Source organism: Rosa rugosa, chromosome 2, assembly GCF_958449725.1.
Source record: "Rosa rugosa chromosome 2, drRosRugo1.1, whole genome shotgun sequence".
In the NCBI taxonomy this organism is placed as follows: domain Eukaryota; kingdom Viridiplantae; phylum Streptophyta; class Magnoliopsida; order Rosales; family Rosaceae; genus Rosa; species Rosa rugosa.
The window spans coordinates 32,771,231-32,788,323 of record NC_084821.1 but is presented as its reverse complement, the minus strand read 5'-3'; the positions used below and the strand labels follow the sequence as shown (position 1 = coordinate 32,788,323).

General features: G+C 36.9%; 2 protein-coding genes across 8 annotated transcripts; one reads left to right on the top strand and one right to left on the bottom strand.

Annotated features, from left to right (window-relative positions):
• Window positions 1-8,555: 8,555 nt before the first annotated feature.
• LOC133727799 (uncharacterized) lies at window positions 8,556-11,001 on the bottom strand. Of its 2 annotated transcripts, none has more exons than XM_062155202.1 (4): window positions 10,797-11,001; window positions 10,654-10,691; window positions 9,096-9,280; window positions 8,556-8,784 (listed from the first exon to the last, which is right to left on the bottom strand). In XM_062155202.1, exons 1-4 carry the CDS (start codon window positions 10,893-10,895, stop codon window positions 8,645-8,647), a joined length of 462 nt encoding a protein of 153 aa, XP_062011186.1. In that variant the 5' UTR covers window positions 10,896-11,001; the 3' UTR covers window positions 8,556-8,644. The 2 variants fall into 2 exon arrangements, with proteins under 2 accessions (XP_062011186.1, XP_062011185.1); XM_062155201.1 differs by having other exon boundaries at window positions 8,559-8,793.
• Window positions 11,002-11,237: 236 nt separating this feature from the next.
• Window positions 11,238-15,970, top strand: LOC133732580 (CDP-diacylglycerol--inositol 3-phosphatidyltransferase 1-like). Of its 6 annotated transcripts, none has more exons than XM_062160158.1 (13): window positions 11,238-11,389; window positions 11,631-11,843; window positions 12,350-12,452; window positions 12,596-12,732; window positions 12,854-12,938; window positions 13,327-13,376; window positions 14,143-14,182; window positions 14,278-14,322; window positions 14,399-14,464; window positions 14,568-14,682; window positions 14,787-14,843; window positions 14,922-15,020; window positions 15,711-15,970. In XM_062160158.1, exons 4-13 carry the CDS (start codon window positions 12,660-12,662, stop codon window positions 15,768-15,770), a joined length of 690 nt encoding a protein of 229 aa, XP_062016142.1. In that variant the 5' UTR covers window positions 11,238-11,389; window positions 11,631-11,843; window positions 12,350-12,452; window positions 12,596-12,659; the 3' UTR covers window positions 15,771-15,970. The 6 variants fall into 6 exon arrangements, with proteins under 6 accessions (XP_062016142.1, XP_062016147.1, XP_062016141.1 ...); XM_062160163.1 differs by having other exon boundaries at window positions 11,611-11,843; window positions 12,370-12,452; XM_062160157.1 differs by having other exon boundaries at window positions 11,611-11,843.
• The last annotated feature ends 1,123 nt before the right edge of the window (window positions 15,971-17,093 follow it).

The window sequence follows — 17,093 nt, the reverse complement described above, 5'->3', positions numbered from 1 at the left end:
TACGCGAATACAGCGAGGGAAAACTAATGGAAGTAAATTTATGTGAGATTGACCTTGGATTTGAGAACAACGATCATTTTGTTTAGGTGTGGAGTAACATGGATCAATTTGCTAATAAATTCAATATATATCATTTTATGTTATTAATGAAACTTCTTATTTTCAACACAGATATGTTTATTGCCTGGGCACCCATTGCCACCGGTTACACCAAATTGGATTTACCATGGAAATGATAAAGCTAAAAGTTTGTACTTGAAGTATCAATACCATTTCCAGCATTGTGATTAATTGCCACATCCTGAAAGAATGACTAATATATCCTCAGAAACAGTGCAACTTGACGATGACAATGAACTTACCAATGAAATTGTTCAACTTGGTGATGCCACTATGTCTAGCAAAGAAGAAACAATGCATCTTGGTGATGATTGAATTGTCAGAAACGTACTGTTTGGTTTATTAGCTAACTGTTCAACTTATATTTATTTAGTTAATGTATTTGTTTAACATTGTGGTTTTTTTTAGGGCTGGGCATTTAAGCCCAAAAACCCAGACCGACCTGTCAAGGCCCGACCCGTACGGTCCGGGCCCAATTTTTTTTTTAATCAAAACGGTTCGCGCCAGGCCTTAATTTTCAAAATACAGTTCAGGCCCAGACCTGGACTTTCAGATATGAAAAAGCCCGTCAGACCCGTTTTACATTAAACGAGACAAGTGTCTCTATATAATAGGGCATCATATTTTTATATTGTTGGTTTATGTAGACCTCCACCACACCAAATCATCTCCCTAATATTAATTCCTAAACCTACTCTCTCTCCTCTCTTCTCTTCTCACTTTGCCGCAAAGGTGAGAAGTCAATTTCTCTCTTTTTTTTTTTTGGGTCTCTCTTAACTCCATTTCTCTCTTCTTCTCACTGCAAGAACTCCATTTCTCTCTTCTTCTTTTGAAACTTCCCATCTTTGAAATCCAGAACCTTCCTCACGGCCACCATCTCACCGATCTCATCCCCTCGTCTTCACTCATCCCTTACCTTTCACTTTGGCCCGCTTAGATTTCCAGAATCTCTTCCTCTCTCCAATTGGATCGTCCACTTCCATGGCTCCCACAGTCCGGTCTTCCTCTCCTGCCTGCCGTGGTCCTTTGCTTGGAGCACTTAATTGATTTGATCTTCATTTTTTTTTTTTTTTGTAAAAATCAGATCTGATTGTTTATGTTGTTCATTGATAGCTATATGAACATGGTACTCTTTGACTTTGTTATGTTGTTCAGTTGTTTTGGAATTAGCACGCTACTGATCTTCTTCTCTCTTTTTTTTTTTTTTCTTCTATGTGAATGGAGGCATTAAAGGCTAAAGCCCAGAAAAGGAAAATAAAAGGTAACTTTATTCAGCCAAAATTAATGGAGGCACTGAAAAAGCTTAATGGATTTGAATTGAACTTTGAATATCCTAAAATATGGAAATATATGGAAAATGGGTATTTGGGACCCGAAGACCCGGAAGCCCGGCCCGAAATGAAACGGGTCGGTCCCTGATGGTTGCAAAACAGGCATTGGGCCCGAACCGTAAAAAACGGGCCGGTCCTGGGCTCAGTAAAATTTTAGTTCGACCCGGCCCGTGCCCAGCCCTAGTTTTTTTTTTCCTATAAGTTTTTAGTTTTCATCTTGCAAACCATATTGAACATGCATACATGTTCACCTTGTAGACGATATCGAAAATGTGAATTTTGAAGGACTTGCAAATTAATGTTCGAAATTTTATATTTTCAAATTTCAATTGATTGATGTCGTAATAGAGCTGGGATAGGCCAAAATTTCCAGCAAAAAATAGAACAAAATATGTAAAAAAATAAATAAATTACGAAAGGTCAATATACTAATATATAATAATTATAGTAAATAATAGCCTTAATATAGTGAAATAATAGGTTTAAAAAGATTAAGGGTATATCAGGTACTTTGGGTTATGTATTTAGTAAAATATAAGAATGAAAAATTAGATAGGTTGTGTATTAAGTATGGGGTGTGTTTTAAGAAAATAAGGGTGTGTATTTACAATTCCTCGAGAAGAAAATGGGAAAAAGACATAAATAAACAGGAACAAAAGGGGAAAAAAATGCCAAAAATGGAGCAAGAAATGGGAAAACAGCAACACTTGAACCAGACATTCATAACTGTGATTTACAAATACAAACATGAACGGTTCAGGTTGGACATATTCGTCTCGTCAATTAATTTTACCTAGTTCTATACCTTAACGATCATGAATTTGGATGAAAATTTGCAGAACTGATCTAGACATTAGGACCTAAAAACTAAACGGTCGAGATGCAGAGATGCGATCGAAAAGTGAGTCCCACATGTTAAACAACGACAAGCGTGGCCCGTGGCCCACCATTGTACCGATACTGTCCCAACTTAACCACCCGTCAGGTGTTGGGTTTTAATCACAAAAGGCCTCGGTACAATTGGGTGAGATCCACCCACTTATAAGTTATATTTTATTTGTCACTTTTCCAATGTGGGATCTATCCTCTCCAACACGCCCCCTCACGTGCAACCTAACTCTAGGTCTGCACGTGAAATTAATTAATCCAATTTCCACATTGAAAATTGGAACACAAGTCTCATATCGGAGACTTGGTCAATACAATCCAAGACCCACATTGGACACTTGGTAATTTCGATGGCAATACAGGGAATCCCAATTTGGGCTCATGATACGTGCCTACGTGGAGACGCAATTGGAGAAGGACCCGCTCTGATACCATGTTAAACAGCGACAAGCGTGGCCCGTGGCCCACCATTGTACAGATACTGTCCCAACTTAACCACCCGTCAGGTGTTGGGTTTTAATCACAAAAAGCCTCGGTACAATTGGGTGAGATCCACCTACTTATAAGTTATATTTTATTTGTCACTTTTCCAATGTGGGATCTATCCTCTCCAACACCACAAAGTACCCATTTGTGGAAGGGCCATATATATATATATATATATATATTTTTTAAAACTTTCAATAATACAAAAGGTGTTAGGCAAAGATTTGTAGATGTTACTCCTCCATAGTCCATACATAACCAAACTCCAAAATAAGGAGAACATTATCTGATTATGTGAAGCATCTACTTTGCGTAGTAGGTGAAAGCATCAGATGTTTATATAACAAAAGAAGAAAATGACAAAGTCGAAACCTATCCAGAGAACCCAAAGAGCCCCAAAGTGATTGAGTTAAGGTTAGAATTGGAAGAAAACATAATTTTTTTAATTATAAAAGAATTCATCAGTTTTATAAGTTAATCATAATAAGACAATGATAAAGAAAAAGACAGGTGTAACCATATAAATTTTTTTTTTGGTACAACTGCTTATGAACAAATTTTAGGGACAATGATATATAAAAGAGGTCATTTTAAAGTACCTTATGATAATCCAGTCACCACAAATGTCCCCATGATAATTAAGGTCACCTATTAACAACCTGCCACTAAAATTAAGTTTAATTACCAAAGCTGCCACTGGCAGCTCTCTCTCTCTCTCTTCCCTTGCCGTTACCCAAGCCCGTCTGAATCCATTCGGACTCGACCCTTACCAAAATCTCTCTCTCTCTCTCTCTCTCTCTCTCTCTCTCTCTCTCTCTCTCTCTCTCTCTCTCTCTCTCTCTCTCTCTCTCTCTGTGTCTCTCCCATGGCGCCCAGTACGTCTGGTCCCCTACGACGTCGTTTCTGCGTTCTTCGCCGGAGCGGGAGCTTTGAATCGGCTCTGTGGATTTGGAGAGATTTGGTAGCGGTGGTGTGTATTTCCGAGAGTTGCTTCGGGAGTTCCTTAGGTCCAGTTTCGTTTTTGAGCTTTTCGAGATCTAGCGTGAATTTGATGGAGTTTGAGGAATCAATTGCATGAGGAGTTTTTTTTTTTTTTTCGCGTCGGCCGCTACGGCGGAGATTCGTCTTCTTCTTCATCAAAGCCACATGTATCTCTGACAGGACCCGCCCCGGATTTCACCCCGAAATCCGAAGTGGCCCTGCGGGGCCCACTTTAGAAGAAATTCTACCAAAAATTTGGCGGAACTTCCCCTAAAAGTAGGCTACCCAAAACCTGTAGGAAAACATTTACACTTCTAAATCATCCATCCTTATTCTCCTGGAGCCATCTGCTCCCCAAATCACAACTCCCATTTCACAAATATCAGTCTCAACCTAAAACAATATTAATCTCATAGATTATCAGAGCAATACTAATCCCCTAGGTAACAAAGAAACAGAAATAGAATGAGTACGCGGAAGCAATGCTGTTGACTATGCCTTGACTCCATGTACGCCCGACCTCAACTAATTTCGCCTGCAAACTGGGCATTTGAAACCGAAGGGCCCAGGGGAAAGTATTGAAAACACGTTAGTGTGAGTGGACAAAAATAAATAATTAAGATGATTTAAATGAAGCAAACTTAAATACTTTCCCACTTATTTAAATTTATAAAACTTCGATGCATGCCACGTTTATAAAACACATTTCTTTAAACTCAAAATCTCGTGAAAACATACCAGCCCCGCTGGCTAAGAGATATCGGACTAGGCCCCGCTAGTCAAGTAATAATAGGATATGGGGAAGAGATATCACCATACGGGTAAAGGAGCCCCTTAGGCTCTTCCTACCCTCGACTGCCACCCACACATAGATTGTGTGAGGAGGAGAACTAATAACCTCGACTACCACTCACGTGAGGAGGAGAATAAATCACCTCGACTGCCACTCACAAACACAAAGTAAGTGAGGAGGAGACCTAATCGAATGACCCGAGTATGGTGAGGAAAAACAATCGAAAACCGGTAAATCAGTAAGGCTTCCCCAACCTCGCAACAAAACACGAGTATGAATCCCATCCATACTCGGAAAATCTCAAGAAAATATATACTCCAATGACGTGGCCCCGCACGCCAAATTTCTAGAATTCATAAACCAATAGGCGAGAAATAATCGATAAAATAATTCAATCGAAAATTCCATTTTCGAAAAATATTCCAAAAATCTCAATATCGACGAATAAAATATATTAATAAATTCCGGAAATCACCTCGGAAAGTAATTCGTCGAAAATCACTTAAATCATGATTTCAAATAAAAGCCATATATCGGAGATACTTATCAAAGGCTCAAAATCCATTCCCGAATCATAATTGAAAATAAATTATAATTAATCTCCGAAAATTTAATCATATTCCGAAAATAAATCATAAAATCCAAATCTGAGCATAATAGATTCGTATATGAAATTCATATGGAAAAAAAACAATGCCAAAATTAAAATCCAAGGCAAAATATTATGCTCGATAATAAAATGATAAATAAATTATTATTTCGGGAAAAATAAATGCATGCATCATTCTTTAAAAATAAAAGTCCACTCACAGTACTATTCAGGTGATCACGCATACGAGTTCCTTCGTCAAGCAATCGCTCGGTGCGTCACCCTGTACACAATTATATTCCGTGAATAACTATTCAACAAATTAATACGATTCCTAAAATCAATTCCTCATAATTACATCTCCACTTCTCCTCGGATTCAACCCACATTCTACCACTAATACCAATTCGTTATCTTAAAGGTTCCAAGTCAGAACCGAGAGATATCCGACGGTCGGATTCTCATAATTCGATAATCGAAACCCTAAACTTCAAAAATTCATAATTAATTCCAAGCTTCTCCAAAAATCACCAAACTTCACAAACAAGCTCTACAACATTTATAGAATTTAATGGGCTAAAAACTAGAATTAAAACACTGCCCTACACGCCTCCACGCGCCACCCACAGTGGCGGCGCGTGGGGCCCACGCGCCGGTGGCCACCACCTCCAATGGCCACCAAATTTGGACAGCACCACCTACTCATCAGACCCAACCATTCATTCAACTACAACAAGTTCCGATTTTACCTGGAAGAGCTCCAATTCGGCCGGTGAAAAATTTCCAGAAATTCCAAGAACCCTAGAAATTGCAAATCGTTAATTCGACCTCTACACTGCAAATTGAAATGAAAGACCTTAGGGGAAATGATCTATGTCAAAAACCGAACCTTCGATGTCAATTTCGTGGCCGGAAACGGCCGGAATCGGAAGAATCGCCGGAAAACCCCAATCTGCTACAGTGAAGTTCACGGCTCCAAATCGAGCTCCACCGGTCGAGCCACCGCAAAACACCACCCCAGGCGTGTCAAGGGAGAGAAGGCGAGCCTGATGATGTCCGGATTCCATCGTGGGGTGGCCGGAAAAGGAAGAAATCGGAGGGAGAAGAAATCGGGCCGAAGAGGAGAAAGGATCGGGGGAGAGGAGAGAGAAAAGCCGGTAAGTTTCCCAAAATGGAAACTTACCACAGTAAATTGGCTATTTATAGAAACTTACCCTGAACAGTAACTATGAACAGTAACTTTAATCTTTCGCTTATAACTTTCGCATACGAACTCCGATTTTTACGAATCACATATGCACGCGCTCGGTTTAACGTTCTCTACAACTTTCACGAAGGAAGTTTTCTCAAATTTTGACCCGATCAAAAAGTCAACTTTTAGGGCCACTAAAGTTACCGAAAAAGAGTAAAAGTAAATCGAATTGTCGTTTACTGTCCAAATGACTAGTAAACCGGTGAATTAAGATACGGGATGTTACAATCTCTCTAACTGCATCCCTGATTTTTCCACCAAAAAAGCTGTAGGCTATAGCTTTAATCATCATTTCTTATTGATATTGTTGATAACTTGATAATTGACCAGCAGTGTAGTATGAGATGACAAACTTGCTGATGAATTGGTCAGTTTAATGGATTTATACGAGTTTGTTTGGAGTTACAGGTAGACAAAGGAAAATTATGTGTGTGGTATTGGCCTGCATATGGAGATCGAGGCCTTGTTACTTGTTCTTCTTCAATGGTTATCTGTTTGGCTCTTTGCCTCTGTAATTTATGAAGCACAACTCAAGCTAATTCTCTCAATATCTTAGTTAATATCTTTGTTGTTGATTTGATTTTGTTATTTGTAGTGGATTGGTCTATGTGTAGACAAAAGCTGCTGCTCCTGGGTATGTCTATGTGAAGTTTTTAGCTTTTTATTGTTATGCTTATGTTGTTTTTGCTAAATTTGATTCTGATATAGTTTTGGGATCACAGTTTATGAAGATGGTAACTGTGTCACTGACTATGTAATTGTCAAAGTTACTGATGATTTTCTCATTTTCACAAGAAGAAATCTTATAAGTATACAACACTTTGGAATGTCAATTTATTGTTATACTGTTCAAATTCATTGACTATAATTTTTTCATGGCCAACAGATTGGATTGTGGAATTTTTGTGATGTACTACATGAAGAAACTTTCGAAAGAGGAGGGGATTCAGAAGACAATCAACAAGAAGTATAATTTGCAATATAGAGCTCATATAATCAAGACATTTGTGAAACATAGGCAGAGTTAGATTTCTGTAAATTTAGAGTTTTAGCAATCTGTTTAGGGTTAGGATGCAAGTCACTGGCCAATTGTAAACTCCAGCTTACTAAATCAATTAGTTTTTTGTATCTTTTTATAGTGTCACTGTTATGTTTAGTGACTTTGCTACTGACTTGGCCAGGGATTGACAATGACTTTGCTGGTAACTAGCCAAGTCACTGACCAGGTAACTGTTAACCACAAGTAACTAGCCAAGTCACTGACCAGGTAACTATTAACCTCAAGTAACTAGCCAAGTCACTGACCAGGTAACTGTTAACCTCAAGTGATTACTGTAAAGTCTTTGGCCATGTTACAATCATGAACATGTCACTGACCATGTAACTGTCAAAGTCAGTAAGTAACTGATAATCTTCATTGCTAACCTCAAGTCACTGGCCAGGTAACTGTTAACTTCATGTCACTGATCATGTAACTATCAAAGTCACTAATGATGAACTAGCAACGTGTGTTAACCTCATGTCACAGATTATGTAACTAACCATGTCACTTACAATGTATGTAACTGAGCATGTAACTTACAATGTATGTAACTGACCATGTAACTGATCATGTCACAGATTATGTAACTGATCATGTAACTTACAATGTATGTAACTGACCATGTAACTGATCATGTCACAGATTATGTAACTGACCATGTCACTTATAATGTATGTAACTGACCATGTAACTGATCATGTAACTGACCATGTAACTTACAATGTATGTAAGACTATTACACACGTCACTAACCAAGTCACTGGCCATGGCACAGGCCAATAAAGTCATTAGCCAGCCCAAGTCCTTAATTAGTGAGGTCACTAAGCAAGTCACTGTTAACCTCAAGTCACTGGTTATGTCACTGATCATGTAACTGAAGTCACCGACCAAGTCACTGTCAATCACATGCATGTCACTTACCAAGTCCTGGCAAAGTCAATTTTGCCACTGTTATATCCATGTCATTGTTTAATAGTGTAATTGATCTTTATAGAAGGGTTTCTCAATTTACGGTAGTGAAGTAAATGAATGCAAGTTGCTATCAATTTATTCAAGTATAAGCTAGTCTGGATTATAGTGATGGACAAATTAGATACACCGCTCCTGATACAAATATATACAATAATGAGATAAAAAAAAATCTACTGATTTTAGCCTATAACTAGATCAGAGAGCTATCCTTTTCCCGAAACCAATTTTTGCTATGGCTTTGTACAAATTCAGCTGCGTTCACAAGTGTGATATTAAGCGGACTCTTTGTGCATTTTCCGAAGAGCTTATATGGCAAATTCAAGACAATCTCTGTATATGCTGGAGTAGGAGCCAAAAACACAAAATCAGAATTGTATTAGAAAAAGCATATGCATATAAAGCGTAAACCTGAACATCACAGTGAAAAAGTTCATGAAAAATGTTTTGCCCTCGTGAAACAAACTCTTTCATCTAGATATCTTTGCTTATAACTATGCAAGGAAAGTTACATCTAGTGAAACCAACTCTTTGACCTAGATATCTTTGCTTATAACTATACAAAGGTCACCTGTTCATATCATCAAGATAGTTTGTTATTGACAATACTAAACAAGGAAAAACATTATACATTACAAGTATACCTTCAGGTAAGCTCATAGTTCGTAAGGCATCCTCTGCATAGAGTAGACAAGTTGGACCTTCCAGTGTATTCATGGTTGATATATTTACACTGAATCTCCAGATTTGAATGGGCCATACTACTACACTGACATTGGTTGGAAGTATGGAAACAAGATCTGCATACTTAAGCTTAACAATTACCTTGCTGCAAAAGAGAAAATTACACTTTTCAGCATGATAATAAATATCTTTACTCAAGAGGATGAATCTGTTCATGCTTACCACATTCAAAAATCAGTGTATTTATTTTGATGACTTAGAAAACAATCTATTATCACGTGACAACGGATATCAAAAGCAACAGGTAGTACCATGTCTCTCAAAGAAATATATATAGAAATGGCTAGTTTATGATTCTGCAACATAGGATATTTGCGTATCAGCAACAATAACAAATTGCTAATCTCAAAATATAACCTTCATAAGGAAATGACTCAATATATAAAACCCATGTGACCTGCAATTTATATATGGCACCAAAAGAATAAAATCCTGATAGACGACTACTAACATGTTTAGTATATCGAAATTAATGAAATACTATATCGAAAGCAGGAAAAAAAAAACAAAACAAAAAAGTATAATGCAGAAAGGAAAATGTACCAACTAGCCAAAATCAGCAATGCAAACAAAATCAAGTGGTAGCTAGGTCAGGCTACAGTGAATTTCTTTAATATGGTTCCCATATAACTCCTTGACAAGCCCGAACCTTCATGCAAAATTAGTGAAGTAGCATAAGTATCAAATTAAATCCTGTTCTTAACAAAAATATCTAAAATGAATAGCAGAAACCGAATAACATCATACAGAGCTCTAACACAATTCCATTACACATTGCATGTTACTTCGAGCAATTCTTTTAACTTTTCAACACTTCAATTTTACTCTGAGTTCCACAGATTTGTTCTTTCATCATTTCATGGATGTTCGAATGGCACAGGTAAGCCACCCTCCACCCAAATCTAATGGGGCAGATTTGGATTTGAACCAAATGGAATAGGACTTGGTTTAACCTAACTCATATCATAAGTTAAAGCCTGGTAAAAGCAACAAGCAATAAACAATTGTCTAGTTATAAGAAACTAATCATCCTCATTATAGATACTACCTAGCACCATATAGTAACAAAAAGAAAGTTCCAAGACGTTCAATAGCAACATCAACCCCTAAATAGAGAGACCACAAAAACATTCTTTTAGTAGTTTAACATTTAGCACCACTATAGCCTACAAGTTTCCACAAATAGAGAAAGCACAAAAACGAAGCACCACATCAATTTAAGCTCAAATACAAATAGTGATTGAAAATCAAAGAGTTCAACCTCAACCTAACCTTAGAAATAGTAAGAAATTAAAAATCAATACTACAAAAACTAAAAACGTGATCAATACAAAGCATATACACAATTCCAGCAATGCAATTGCTTCCACAGAGATCATTTTGATGCTTCTATCACAAATAAAATTGAGCAAAATCAAATTGTACCAGGTAGACCTACTGAGATAACGACGAACTAACCATTGATAAATTACATCAAAACCAAACAGATCGAGGTACTACAAAACCAGAAAACAAAAATAAAAATCAAAACTGAGATTTCACGATTAGAAAAGAACCAGAGGAATCAAGGTACTTCTGAAATAGACCGGCGCGTGTATCACCTCGATCACCTGCTCGACGGCGTTCATTACGAGCGGTCCAATTCCGTCGCCGGGGATTATGTTTTGGGCACTCGGAGCTCCGTCGTTGGGTCTGGGCATGTAGGTGACCGATTGGGTTTGGGCCGTGACGCCAGGTGAAGTTTGAGCTTCGTCTTCTACCTTTTGGATTTCTAATCGGAGCTCTGGGATTTCTGATCAAAATGGATAGGAGATTTGATCTCTGATATTTTTGAGTATAAAGCTATAAAAGTTTTTAAGGGCATAATCGAAATCAAAAAAATTGAAAACTGACATTTTTTAACATCACTTCATTATTAATAATGACTAAATTAATATAACTAATAATTTATAATGGACCTTTTTATCAAGTGGGAAACTAAGTGATCTTTTTATCATTTCATACTCTAATATGACATTTTCCATCATTTCCCTCCAATTTTATCCTTTTTTTATTATTTTAAAACAAAAAAGAACATTGAAAAAAAAAAAAATGCTTCTGGAATGCTTTTATTTGAGGTCTGTGCAATTAGAATAGAACGCATCTCGGCGCTCATCCATTTCTCAATTTTCCGATTTACCGTTTGTCTTACCAGGTTTGTCTCTCTCGATTCCCAACTCTATTACGTTGAAATTCCAACTAGCCCGATCATTTCCAGGTTTCGTCAATATTATTTTGTTGCTTTCGGATCGATATATATATTATATATATAATTTCAGGAATAGGTTTCAGCTCTGGTTTTTTGGTTACATCAATCTTAGAGTAGAATCAGTAATGGAGTGTTGTATTAATTTTTGTGCTTATGTGTTTAAGAAGAAATGTGTAAAAAAAATTAGGTAGATATTTTGGACTAGTCCGACTCCTCTCCGGCTCTCCTTTCAAGCCCCACCGCTGAAGTCGCCAACTCGATTGGAGCTCTCCCGACTCGGCGACCTGCATCTCCGGTCTCCGAGCTGCGCCTCCAGCCTTTCAAGCCCCACTGGCCACCGCCTCCAGCCTTTCAATCCCCACCAGCAACCGGTCTCCGCGCTCCGCGCCTCCGCCTCCAGGTATCTCACCATCTCTCTGTCTTCTCCTCCTCCTCTGCGATCCTCCTCTTGATCTATTTCTAATCTTGTATTCTTGTAAATAATCAATTTCCAATCAGTAAATAATCGATTTCCATTTGATCTTGTATTCTTGTTGGTTTTTAACTAAGGTAATGCCGTAATGGTATAGTTGAAAACTTGAAATGGATAATGGGTTCGATTTCGGATTTGCATTTGATGTTGATGGTATAATTGCAGACAGTCAAAAGACTCAAAATGATATATAATTGCAATTAGGATTTAATGCCGTTTGCAATTAGGATAGGATGCTTGTGTTTTGCTGTGAATCTGATAGCATAATTGATACCAATCTGATAGGCATCCAAATGACCAAATTATAAACTCTAGTTGTTCTATTACTCAAACAGGAATTTGATAGCTTCTTTCAAAGAATAATAGAGCACCGAATACTCTATCTTACAATCCGGGAAAGAATCTGAAACTTTTTTTTTATATTTGGACTGAAGGGATCCCAAGTTGAAAACAGAAGCTACGCATCCGAGTCTTGGTCCAACACATTTTGCAATTAGGGCTTGCAGAGAGGTAGAGGAATTGGGCTTGGATTCTGAGGTTAGTCTTGCACTGAATTCCTTGCAATCTCCACCTGTGGTTATTGCTTGCTGTTGATGTATTTAGTGTTGCGTTTTCTATATTTGTAATAGACATGCTTGGATAATTGGGTTGTGACAAGAGAGGTGTTTGTGTGCATGCAGGAGCTACCTATATTAGCTAATCCAATGCATTTCATGTAATTTGAAGTTTATAAAAGAAGTTTCAATGGCCAAGAAATCGGTACCACAACCACGGCTAACAAAGCTTTCGGTCTACCTTTACATACCTAATATAATTGGTGAGTATTTGTGTACTTGACATTGTTGTATTGGTTACGTGTAACTTTCAAACTTCATGTTGAAGTTAACCCAAAAAAAAAAAAAAAACAAAACTCCATTTTTATGCTTCTGGGAATGCAGGGTACATTAGGGTTCTCATGAGCTGTTATGCTTTCGCCATATGCTTCTCCAACAAACGACTTTTCTCCCTTCTCTATTTTGTCAGGTGAGAATATATGCTTTTATTGATTTATCATGGGAAAGAAACCAAGTATATATGCTTTTGAAGAATTATTGTTACTTGGATTTGTGGATTTGAGTTTGAAATCTCAGAGATTTAACACAGGTTCTTTTAGAGTTGGAGAAATCCATGTATGACTTTCAAATTTGAGAGAGGATTGGGTGGAGTTTAGGTACTCAAGGAAAATCATATTTATCTATATATCACTCGAAATGTTGAGCTTTCCTAATGATCTGATGCAAACAAAATATAAAGAGTGTCTTAATCTCTTACTTCAAATACACAGTCCACATGCAATCATAGTTTGTGAGCCTTTTTATTTGTTTAATATGTCTATGTTGATTATACTAAATGATTAAATTTTCTGTTCCAGCTTTGTCTGTGACGGAGTAGATGGTTGGTGTGCTCGCAAATTCAATCAAGGTATGAGTTATGCGATATTACATATTTTTGTTCAAACAAATTAGTTGGTGCTCTGTTTTGGTATCTGTTTGAAAAACCCAGACATTGAGAATGTTAGGTTTTTGTTTTTGTTTTTTATTTTAATGGTGGAGTCCAAGGTTAACAACAGATAGAACCAGACCTTAGTGTGATTCAGAGTTTCAGACAATCAAACAACCACTGAGAAACTAGAATGTTTTCATTCAATTTAAAATCTTATTATTATCTTACAAATACCGAGTTTAACAACTGTATGCCGTGCAAAATGAGTATCACAGAATCCGTTTAACAAAAGTTTTTCAAGTAAATTATTATTCACAAACTCTATTGCTTTTTAGTTCTATTGGTGGTTACACTTCTCGACTCTGCCTTGTATTTTTTTTCACCATACTTACAGGCTACTCTGACTTGAACTGCTTTCTGGGTTTACTGTTACCTAGCTAGCTAGTACAGGTTTTCAAGCATTTCTGTTTATAGATATCTAAACATCAAGATCATCAGGTTATGGCCTTGGTGTTTTTTTTGTTTTTTTTTTTGTTGCAATATATAATTGGTAGAAGCCGCATTGTTAGTCTACTGAGGCTTATATAATTAAATTACTTGAGTGTCCTGTCTGGTAACTGGTAAAATAAGAGTTTTTTGTTGGCATATACGATGAAATTATCTTCTGCATACAGGAATTTTGTAAATTGTAATTGATCATGAGAAGTAATTAGAACGTATCATTTGATTCTTTTTCCTGATGCAGTTTCAACATTTGGAGCTGTTTTGGACATGGTAACAGACAGGTGCTCTCTCTCTCTCATGTATTTTTCTACGCTGACCATGTAGTTCTCATGTAATTTTATACACTGACCATATTGATTGTTATGTCACATCTCAGGATAAGCACTGCATGTCTCTTGGTAATTCTTTCACAAGTCTATCGGTGAGACATTTTATTTACATGTTGCTGTAACTATGTATGCATGTTTATCTTAGCTTCTGGCGGGCTCTCAATGCAGGCCTGGCTTGATTTTCCTCTCGTTGCTTGCCTTAGATATTGGTAGCCACTGGCTGCAGATGTACAGGTTGTTCTCCATTATCCTTTTCATTTAATCAAATGTATAATTTTGGTTATCAGATCCTCAACAAAAATTTCTTATGCTAATACTGCAATATGTTTATTTGCAGTACTTTCCTGCTTGGCAAGGCTAGTCACAAAGATGTGAAAGATAGCACTAATTGGCTTTTTAAAGCATACTATGAGAATCAGATGTTTATGGCTTACTGTTGTGTGTCATGCGAGGTAATTGTAACTTTTGTCTATCTACCCCGATGAAGTTTTCTTTTCTTTTCTTTTTCCAATAAATGCAGTTGCCAATCCTCTTAATCTGACTGTTCACTCTACAGGTGCTTTATATCATTCTATTTCTTGTTGCAAAGAACGAAACTGAGAATGTGATTGAAGTAAGTGGTGTGGTTTTTGTCGAATATAAGAAGGATATTTCTAGATTATTTTGGTTTCTGAATGTTTTCCTCTCTCAGGTTCTAATGGGTCTTGCACACCATATTACACCTCTTTCTGTTCTTGTTGGTTTGTGTTTATTTGGATGGGCAGTCAAACAAGCAATTAATTGTATACAGGTAATGAATAGTGCCTCCATGACTTAAATTTTTAGAACAAATCATAGCTGTCTTTTATCTACCTGAAAATGAATGTAGACTTGTATCTGAGGTCCAACCTTAAAGAATAAATCAAACATATTGACCTATTAGTTTTATAGTTTCCTGAAGTTCACCGTTCTATACTGAAATCCTCTATTCACATCATGAGTATCTTAAATGCATAATTTCATCTGGTATGAATTTTCCATTAGACAAGTGTGCTACATAAGCGATGAAGACTTCAGAGATGAGAACAGGAGGTGATGCTATATTATTATTATTATTATTTTGTTACAAAAAGAACAAGAGAACTAGTGATACTATATTATTTTAGTAATGTTCCTTGTTCTATGACCATCACTAATATCATCTTCTTGTTGGGGAATGACATCAAGATGACTGAACAAATTCTGAATTTAGCATAAGTTTACAAATTCATCAAAGATTGTGGGTTGTACTAAGATTTCACAGACTTTGTTCTTGACCATGGATGCTTAACTCTTATTTGACATACATGATGGAAACCCTAGTAGTTGTAGTCACCCATATCTGAGGTTTCTTTGTAGCTTGTCTACCATATATTCAATTGCATTGTCATTCATCTAGCTGATCAACTCTAAGTCTTCTAATTCTTTGTATTTGGATTGCAAATTCATTTCATGAGTTCAGTTGAAGACAGCAGCAGATGTGTGTGTGCTTCATGATATCAACAAAAAGCAGAGCCCATAATGCTTAGCAATGACTGGAGGTGCATTCTACATTCAGCTTTGCTACTCGTTTGTTATAATTCAAATATGTAACTATAGCAGATGGGATTGCTTTATTCTTGTGAGGCATACACTGATGTAAGATTTATAACACCTTTTTTTTTTTCTTTTTTTTTATTCTTTCCGATTGAAATAGCACTAAATTGATTTTTTGACGTCTTATATTGGCAAAAAAATCTCTTGCTAACAAAAGAGAATGTACCTAGAGAGAGCTTACCATGGCTTTAATTGGGATATATTCACTGAAGCAAAACTGAGTTGAGGGCTTGTGTTTGGATGAGATTGCAGTTTTGATCTCTATGTTATCTCAAGTATAGTTCCAATTCATGCAATTATGGTCATTTTCTTCATTCTGAAGTTGCAAATGAATGTTAACTGATTTCATTCCGGTGGTGAAACTAGATATTGAACTTGAATAAAATAAAAAATTTACCCATTTATCCGAGTTATTTGAATCTCGAATTAACCATAATTTAATGGAAATTGCCATGATGATTGAATTTAAATAGAAGGAACCAAAGTTGCAATACGAATAAGCTGCTTAGGGTTTAGGGGATGAGTTAATCAATGTCACTATTACTGAACCTGTACTAGCCGAGAAGAGGGAGTTAATGGGGAGACTACAAACCCTACTTTCTCAAGAGGAGTCATTTAGGAAGCAACGATCCAAAGTCACATGGTTGAAAGAAGATGATCAGAAATACCGGTTACTTTCACAGAAAGGCAGCTAACAGAAGGAGGAAGAACACTCTGACTGGGTTGTTTGATGAACAGGTGAATGGTTTGAGGATGACGAAGGTATGGAAAGGGTTGTGGTTTCCTACTTTAATGCTATGTTCTCTGCGTCTGATATTGATTTGGATGCTGTGCAAACAACGTTGGATGCAATTCAACCATGTGTGTCTCAGGATATGAATGAACAATTATGTGCTGAGTACTCTACGGATGAAGTAGGATGTGCTCTGTTCCAAATGTACCAGACTAAATCCCCAGGTCCAGATGGGATGCCTCTGTTGTTTTTTCAACATTATTGGGATATTGTTGGGGAAGATGTTGTTGCAGCAGTACAGAGTTTTTTACAATCAGGACAACTTCTCAAACAAATAAACTTCACTCATATTTGCCTTATTCCAAAGGTATCCTTGCCAACCCGGAAAATATGTTTGATTTGAGGCCTATTGCGTTGTGTAACGTTATCTACAAAATCTGTTCGAAAGTCATAGCTAACAGGTTGAAAGTTATTTTGCCAGAGTTGATTTCCCCTTTTCAAAGTGCTTTTGTTCCA